This window comes from Parambassis ranga, chromosome 24 (assembly GCF_900634625.1).
Source record: "Parambassis ranga chromosome 24, fParRan2.1, whole genome shotgun sequence".
Lineage (NCBI taxonomy): Eukaryota > Metazoa > Chordata > Actinopteri > Ambassidae > Parambassis > Parambassis ranga.
This window is the reverse complement of record NC_041043.1, coordinates 15,409,522-15,418,776: the sequence shown is the minus strand read 5'-3', so window position 1 is coordinate 15,418,776 and position 9,255 is coordinate 15,409,522. Positions and strand designations below refer to the sequence as shown.

The following is a 9,255-nucleotide window of genomic DNA, read 5'->3' as shown; positions in this document are numbered from 1 at the left end:
AAGCTCCCATGTGGTTCCGCAGCTTGGTTTTGGGGGCTCGGTGATGGCTGTCCCGCGATGATTCACCACCTGGAGGAGTGCTGTGTGTGACCAGTCTCTGCTCCGCGCTGCGCTCTGTCCAGTCTCACAGCAGCTGCAGTGCTGAGAGCTGCAGCAGCTGCATGTTCGAGGCTACAACTCCTCCAACCAAACTACAGCAGCCTGTCCCTTCACTCCTCTGCTGCTGCTGCCTCTCTGCACCGCAATGAAGGAAGTGACTCTGAGCGCACAGACATGAGGTGTCGGCCGACTTTTGCCCACGTCCACTGAGCACCAGGGGAACCAGGACCTGTCGCTTCTCACCTGCAGCAGCCTCATCGGATCTTCTCTCAAACTGTGCGACAGCTGCTGGACCGATGGATATGAACGCTGCGAATTCGGAGAAGTCTCACCTGATAGATGAGAAGAACGCGAAGATGTATTCTCTGAAACTACAAAGGTGGGAAACTGCATGCTTCATGTAACTGCTGCTGCGTGGAGAGCGATGCGCACAGGTTAACCGAGGACTGAAGCGTTAAATCTGACACCTGCTTATGGAAACGTGTCAAGTTTAAAGAAAGTGTCTGTGTGGAGAAAAGTTCAACAAATCATTTGATGTTGTGCGTGATGTTGTGCGTGATGTTGTGCGGGGAAAAGGCGCAGTTGTTACTGCGCTGCATGTTAATAAGCAGCCTGTCGTTTCTTGCGGCCTGTTTTATGTGAATGAACAAATTCATTTCCATGCTCGGCTTGTTTCTGGACAGCCTGTGACAAATGGCCCCGGGGCCAGCTCACAGCGAGCAATGCTAAAAACTCATCATCTGTCATTAAGATGGGAGGGGGGGGGGGGGGGGTGTGCGCGCAGGCAGCGTGCACGTCTCCTTCTTCTTCAGCCCGCATGGAAACGGAAAGGTCCGGAAATGACCGAGAGCAGCGACTCAGCGCAGACAGGTGTTCAGATACCTGCAGGAGAAAGACAGTCAAACAGCTGGTCGGATTATATAAATCCAATCAAATACAAACGCTGAAATATTATTTAAATACACAGACATGTAAACATATAATAAAAAAAAGTCAAAAAATATTTAAAAATGTAAAAAAAGAGCCCACATTTTTTTTGTATCCGTAAAAAAATCCCTCATAAAACAGGTGATAATCTCCTTTAATCTGGCGACATTATAAATCATATCATTTAATATCATTATAATATTATTGGGATTATAATCCCAATATTTTCGTTGCATTTTCGTTATTTAGTCTTCATCACAGGCCCCATTTTTCCCTTATATCTAATCAATAATCACACTGATCACACGGCAGCTGCAGAACAATCGATCCTCTGATCAACTGTTTCAAGCTGTTTCCTCACTTTTTATGAAACAACAACAGCACGCAGAGAGAAGGACGCGCTGACACAACATGGCCGCACACGCACACACGCACACACACACACACACAGGAGGCTCTGAGAAATTACTGGTTATCAGTTTGCGCTTCAAAGGGAGGCGGAGAGGGACAGATGCGCATATGGCGCTACATTTGGGATTTCATGCATCATTTGCGCCATCCTGATGCGCGTGTGCAGCAGCTGTGCAGCGATGTGTCCAAATAGGTATATTCACATGTACTGTTTATTTGTATTATTCTTGTCACTTCACACAAGTTTATCGTTTAAAAACTAAATGTTAAAAAGGCCTCGTTATGAGAAACATTATCAATAATAACAGAAAGCATTTTCTCTCTTAGTTTTTAACCCAGCTCTGTAAACGTGTTTATAAATGTGCTGCTTCATCTAATCAGGATGGAAAAAGAAAAATGGCCTCTGTGGAAAAATACACATTCATCAATCATTTTTATACGGGCAAAATATCCGATAATTGTTGATTGATAATATATATTTTTTTAAATAAAACAATCTGAAAACCAGAATAACACATTTTGTGAAACGCAGGCCATGGCCTGGTGGTAGGGGGCGCTGCTGAGTCATTCAAGCATTAAAATATGTCATTTATTATTATTATTATTATTATTATTATTATTATTATTATTATTATTATTATTATTACATATAATAATAATAATAATAATAATAATAATAATAATAATAATAATAATAATATAATATACAATTAGAGTTTTAGAGCGCAACAATATCTCATGTTGAAATATTCTATCTAGAGAACCTCTTTAGTCACTTTTGCCCCTAATAATAATAATCATATTTCATTTCTTCTCATCACTCTCTGGCTGTGACTGCAGCAGTAATTAAATGCTCCGTGTTTTATTTTTTTTTTTTTTCAGTGGACTTCTGAGACTCATCTCATTTCACAGATCACTGAGTGTCCCCTCAGGTGTCTGCTGCTGCTGACAGCAGGGCTGACACCTGCCCTGCAGGCTGTCAGAGGAACTGCACTTCAGAGCTGCTATTTCTAACACTGAGGAGACGCCCTGTAGCAGAAAAAAAGATGAATGGCCATAAAAGAATCAACAATTTAACACAACAAGCACCAACAACCAATAATATCCATAACAGTAATTAGCTTTGTCTAACCAAGGCAAGAATGCTACATAAACACAGCAATGCTATAGATTATGTATTTTACTAAAAGACTAACAAGTAACGGGTAGCATCTGTGATATATATCAAAATGTTAACACAAAACACAACATAGTTATTGCTTTGTTTAGATCCAGGATCACTGTTTACAAAATGTTAAAAAACAAATATATTTAAGGTGCTCAACTCCAGCTAAATTACACTAAATGCTAACTGCTTTATTTAGTTTAAATAACGATCAGGTTAAATTGTTTCATTTTTATTGTACCAAATTTAATTTAATTTAGAAAATGTTATTTAATGAATTTTAAAAACCTACAAAGTCACAGAGCTGAAAGTGTTGGAACAGATTCAAGCTAAAAGCGTTTTGCTCACCTCTGTGATTGTGTTTTTTTGTGCAGAATATTATCAGAAATCCTTTAAAAAGCACATTTTGGATTTATTACCACCCCCTGTGTGTTCATGTGATGAGCTGTGCGCTCAGAATGTGTGTGTTGCTTATTGAGAGTGTCCCTCCTGTCCCAGCGGTGTAATTGAACAGAATCTGTTTTCCACTTGGCTGCTTCTTTTGAGCCTGGACATCCCCTCCGACGAGTGCGTGTGTGATAAAGGCTAATCATGCAACGCTCCCAATCTCCTCGGTGTGTGTGTGTGTGTGTGTGTGTGGTTATCTCAAGTGAAGCCAAATTAGTTATTTTCCACCTCATTAGCCACATCATCGCATCTCGCCACCTCACAGCACCACAGCAACCTGGCCTGTGTGTGTGTGTGAGATTAAAATGGAGAAGTCAGCGTTTTCTTTTACAGGGTTAACAGTCAATCACTGTAACCATGGTATTAGAAACAGCTCTGATTGGCTAGATTTGACTGAAAAAAAAATGCTAGAGTTATGAAAATTATGCTGCTAATTTTACCGGCTCTATAATTAACAAAAATCCCCCTCAGGACTTTGGCTCCGGCCTGATGTCCACGTGGTGCCTTTATGTTATCGTTACCTTGTCGTTTAGGCAACAAACCTACACGGGACAGTTTAGAAAAGACCTGTTTCACAATGGTTGCTAGGTAACAACACTGGCTGCAAACAGTGACCCACAAAAAAAGCATATTAGCATCTTGTGTGTTTACATGAAAAAAGATGCAGCTTGGCAGATACGCAGATAGCCCGGTCCATTGAAGTGACCCTGAAGAAGTCCTGCTCTTCCTGCCTGGCTGCCATCATCAGTCCCTTTTATCTGGCTCCTCATTGGATGAGCCATCTCACCATTCTTCCACTTAAGTGAACATTGATTGCAATAATTCACTTTGTCAGGTTTCCACTGACCATCGTCTCTCTGCTGCAACATTTGCTCAAAAAATAGATTCACTCAACACCTAATAGGCATAGTCCCACTGAGCCTCAGGCCGATCCCGGTGCGGCCTGCTGAGCCTCAGACTCATCTCTCTATGCCCAACCGCCCCAAACCTTCTCTGCTCTCAGAAATACAGCCAAGCTCGGAAAAACCAGTAAAATGGAAGACAGCGAGCCTCCAGCTCTTCATTAATGCATTATGCAATTTCCCTATTGTGGGACTAATAAAGGTTTCTTAATCTTAATCTTCCTGTATCCCTGCAGCTCCTTCCCAGACTCCAAGGAGCAGTTTCCAGACTTCCCTTTTAAGAACGGGGGAATGTCTGGAGCCATCGAGCTGAAGCGACCCGTCAGCGCCCACTGCCATGGCCCCAAAGCGCCGCCGTGTGAGGACAGTGTGGACAAGCTGCTGGCCAAGAAGAAGCTCTACATCGCTTCAGGAGTCTGCCTCATCTTCATGATCGGCGAGGTCATAGGTAGAAAGACTTCTTCACTCTGTCACCTTGACTGTTTCACTCTTCACAGTATAGAACGGTGGCTGACATTTACTGGCTTATCGGCCGTGACATATAAGAATAAAATGTCTGGACAGGGTATGAATACAAATGATCACAGTTTGCAGGTTTAATCTACCTTTAAATGGTTCCGTGAAGCTCTCACAGGGTGAAGGCTGACAGAGTTTTATCATGCGTAACCTCAGAGGTTACTTTCCTTTTTGTTCTTGAACTTTTCATTTCATTTCCCCCTCCCTGTTTTTTAAGAGCTCTTCTCTTCGATCATGTCTTTGCTCTCCCACAGGAGGCTACCTGGCCCACAGCCTGGCCATCATGACCGACGCGGCCCACCTCCTGACAGACTTTGGCAGCATGATGGTGAGCCTGTTCTCCCTGTGGATCTCCTCCAGACCGCCCACCAAAACCATGAACTTTGGTTGGCACCGATCAGGTCAGGACCAGAGATCAGACTGAATGAAAGCTTCATGTGGATGACTGATTTAATATTTTATTGATTTACTACGGCTTAAAAAATGATGAATGATAGAGGCGTGGTCTGTGAAATCTTGGACCAATAGTATAAGGAATCTTGAAACCTAATTATTCCTGTTCCTGCACCATGAATGTGTTGAACGTCACCTCATAAGCACCATGATGAAGACAAACATTATGCATTATGACTGTGATAAAGACGATGAGCGATGAGTGGGGCCTTGTTACCTGCTGACAGCTACAATTTCTACAGAGATCCTCGGGGCGTTCATCTCCGCCATGTCCATCTGGATCGTCACAGGCGTTCTGGTCTATTTAGCCATCGAGAGGATTGTACGGAACGACTATGAGATCGAAGGCCACGTCATGCTGGTCACCTCTGGGTGCGCCGTCATCGTCAACATAGTGTGAGTGCTTCATGTCTGTTCACACAAGAGTCTTGTGCAGAATGCATGTGGTGATTCAGACCTGTACCTGTGAACCTCCACAGCATGGCCTACATTCTCCATCACTCCACCACCTTCCACGCCCACGGCAGAGGCTACCACCAGATCGACGAGGACGGCCAGAGCCCCGCCGTCGCTCACGGTCACAGCCACGCTCTGCTCGGTGGCCATGGCAACACAAGCGTTCGTGCCGCCTTCATCCACGTGGTCGGAGACCTGCTGCAGAGCGTCGGCGTCATGGTGGCGGCGACCATCATCTATTTTCGGGTCAGACACACATTTATGTCCCCTGGTCATCTACAAAGAAACACTTTTCAGAATCAGAATTAATTAACCCAGAGGGGACAAGAGCTGAAATATGGCATAGAATTAAAGTATAAAATATGTATGTATGTACAATGTCTGTATGGCCATTAAAGTTCAGACTTCAGTAGTTTGATTGAGACAGGCAGGAATGTCTTCCTGTGTCTCTCAGTGGTGCATCATGGGAGTCGGAGTCTGTTGCTGAATGAGCTCCTGTAGCTGGTCAGTACAGTGTGGAGCGGGTGAGAGGGACAGTCTAGTACTGTCTTTATTTTGGACAACGTCCTCCTCTGACACACCTCTGTCAGAGTCCAGGTCCTCTCCCACAACATGGCCGCCTTCCTGATGGTTCTGTTGAGTCTGTTGATGTCCCTCACCCTCAGACAACAGCATACATGATGGCTCCACAGACTCATAAAACATCCTCAGCATCATCCAGCAGATGTTGAAGGACCTCAGCTGCCTCAGAGAGTAGAGGCGACTCTGGCCCTTCCTGTAGACAGTGTCCACGTTCTTGCACCAGTCTAGTTTGTGGTCCAAGTAGACCCCCAGGTATTTGTACTCCTCCACCACCTCCACACTGCTGGTAGGGGTCACTGGAACCTTTGTCCTCCTCAGATCCACCACTAGTTCCTTTGTCTTTGTCACATTGAGCAGTAGGTGGTTGCTCTCGCTCCAGTTATCCACCACGGACCTGTAGTCCCTCTCATCACCACCAGTAATACATCCAACCACTGCAGTCATCAGAGAATTTCTGGAGGTGGCAGGTCTCTGTGCTGTAGTTTAAGTCTGTGGTGTAAAGAGTGAAGAGGAAGGGAGAGAGGTCCCTTGTGAAGCCCCAGTGTGGCTGATCAGTCTGTCTGACATACAGCTCTGTAGGCGTACAGACTGTGGTCTGCCAGTCAGATCCAGTCAGTGTGGTCCACCATCCAGGACACCAGTGGGGCATCTACCTGCATCGTCTTAATGGGGTCTTCGTTATGTGTAACGTCAGAGCCACAGGCCTATAGTCCTTCAGGTCACTGGGACGCGGCGTCTTTGGAAAAGGAACAAAACATGATGTCTTCCACACCACAGAGACTCTCTGAAGACTCAGGCTCAGGGTGAAGACATGGTGAAGTACTCCACTTAGCTGGGGATGGGGGCACAGGCTTTCAGGTCCCTGGGGCTCTCACCATCTGGCCCTGCAGCTTTGCTTGCATGCAGTTTCATGTATTTAAAGTTTTGTTTATGGTGGGTGAGGGGTTTAGACATTTCTGTCATCATGCAAGATGTTCTCTCATTTCTGCCCTGAGCAGTTTACTGCCTCGTGACCGTGGAAAACACCATCTGATGTCCCTGCACTCGCTCTACAAAGTCTCCATAACCTTCTCTCTCTTTCAGCCCGAGTACAAAGTCGCAGATCCCATCTGTACCTTCCTGTTCTCCGTCTTTGTCCTCTGCACCACCATCACCATCCTCAGAGACGTCTTCAGGATACTGATGGAAGGTAGCTAAAACCAGAGATCAACAGTTTCTCCTTTGTGATTGATGGGTTTGTGACCTAAGGTAGAGGAGGTCTGTACAATTTTTAATATTTGTCATTTTGGGCAAGAGGATGTAAATCAGGTGTTGTATGATGGTGGACTTGTGGTCGTCCGCCCTTAGACCCTTTTCCAGGTTGTTTGAAGTTGTGGACCCCATAGTCTCTACCTTAGGCCACACACTTATCAATCCCCTTTAAATACTGTTGCTGTGTCAGTCTTCTTAGCTAACTTTTAACATGAAAAGGTCGAACTGTTCCTTTGGGCTAAAGCGATCTTTGGACCCACACATGGTTGTTTCTTGGACTGCAGCTGTGACCAAACTGTCAAATTCTGACCTGAAGGTCACCGTCACTTAAAGCAAAGTGCTGTCATGTGGAAAACATGTAAAAAAAACATACACATAATGCACAGCAAACGCATGAATAAGAAGTGGGAGCAAAGATTTTAGAGAATAAGACAAACAAAGAAGAAGCACAGATGGTCACATCCCGAGGACGTCTTAGGATTTTAAGTTCTTCTTACACATCACTGAACTTTCTCAAGATGACCGCACAAAATAACGAAACCAAAGCAAACATTTAGTCTCTGAAACAGGCCTGCAGGGTGCTTCTCCTTGTGGTGCAATTTTGATGCGGTGTGTGTGTTCATTTGTTTTTCAGGGTCTCCGAAAGGAATCGAGTTTAACTCGGTGAAGGAGGTGCTGCTGTCTGTAAAGGCTGTGAAGTCCATGCACAGCTTGCACCTCTGGGCTCTGACTCTGGGCCAGGCGCTGGTCTCTGTTCACCTGGCAGTAGGTAATGTGGTACACACACACACGATACACTGATTTTGTTAGAGTTGGCAAATTGTTGAGTTGAAAACCGACAACATCAGTATTCCAAACACATCTTAAACCTGCTTGTCTAGTGTAAACAGAACAATGATACACAGACTAAAAAGAAATGAGAACAGCAGAACCAGACTCACGGTGTGGGTTCTCCTCTCTCGTCAGAGGAGGGCGCCGACCTTCAGTCTGTGCTGCAGGAGGCCACCGACCTGCTCCACACCAAGTTTGGTTTCTACAGCATCACCATCCAGGTGGAGCTTTACTCTGAAGACATGAGCCACTGCTCCCACTGCCAGGACCCCAGTGAATGATCCCGACGCCAAGCTGAACCAGACGGGACCCAACGTGGACACAAAACACCGATCAGCTCACTGTATGTCATGTACTAAATCTATTGTATGGCCTGTAACTGGGGAATAGAGGACATGGTAACCAGATCTAAAATGTTCAGTCTCTGGGGAGCAGGAATGTGTTCAGAAAATTCAGATGACAAATTTGGGGGATTCTGGTGTTTTATGTAAACAGGTATAGAGAGAGTAAAGACCATTTGAGTACCTGGATCACTGTCCTCTGGAGACCATGAATCTCCACAGCAAGTTCCATGCCAACATACTCATTACTTCTTTTGTAAACAAGGCCAAAATGTTGGCCTGACGGATGCACAAGAGGAAACCGTGCAAAAAAGAAAGAAAAGATTCTCGAGTTCATGCTGACATGGGGTGAAAAAAAGTTCATGTAAGTTTTAAAATTAGTTGCGAATCTATCTTCTGGAGACAATGAATATTTACTCCTGCTAAGATAAACAGCACATCTTTTGATTACCCATCTAGCACCCCCCTCCTGTAGCTGCAGGGAGGCATCAGAGGAATTGTTGTGTGATCACCAAAAGTTCATCCTCTGGGGAGCTGACACTTTGATTAAAAAAGTGATCTGCCTGGAGTTTCATTTGTATGAAAATGTTAAGTTTTGCTGGTGCTTGAGGGGTAATCACAGCATCATCAAGATCACTGAGATTCACTCTCTGGGCACCAGGAATATCCACAAACAAGCCATGGTAGGAATTCTTTTTTTAAAACACACTTCACCGTGTGAGAAAAGCCGCCGAGTTCGAGGACATGCCTGCACCGTTCCCAACGTGTCGATGTCGTTAACTGCTTTAACAAAAAAAACCTGACTCGTGAACGATCCAAACACTTGCATGGATGTTAGCTGTTATTTAATATCACGTAGAGTGCGATGTTTATT

The 9,255-nt window shown here is 44.8% G+C and overlaps 1 protein-coding gene across 1 annotated transcript; it reads left to right on the top strand.

Annotated features, from left to right (window-relative positions):
• Positions 1-361: 361 nt before the first annotated feature.
• Positions 362-8,828, top strand: slc30a2 (solute carrier family 30 member 2). The gene is made up of 8 exons (XM_028397601.1): positions 362-478; positions 4,188-4,399; positions 4,722-4,868; positions 5,163-5,316; positions 5,400-5,622; positions 7,042-7,147; positions 7,844-7,978; positions 8,176-8,828. The coding sequence occupies exons 1-8, from the start codon at positions 396-398 to the stop codon at positions 8,319-8,321; spliced, it is 1,206 nt and encodes a 401-aa protein (XP_028253402.1). The 5' UTR covers positions 362-395; the 3' UTR covers positions 8,322-8,828.
• The last annotated feature ends 427 nt before the right edge of the window (positions 8,829-9,255 follow it).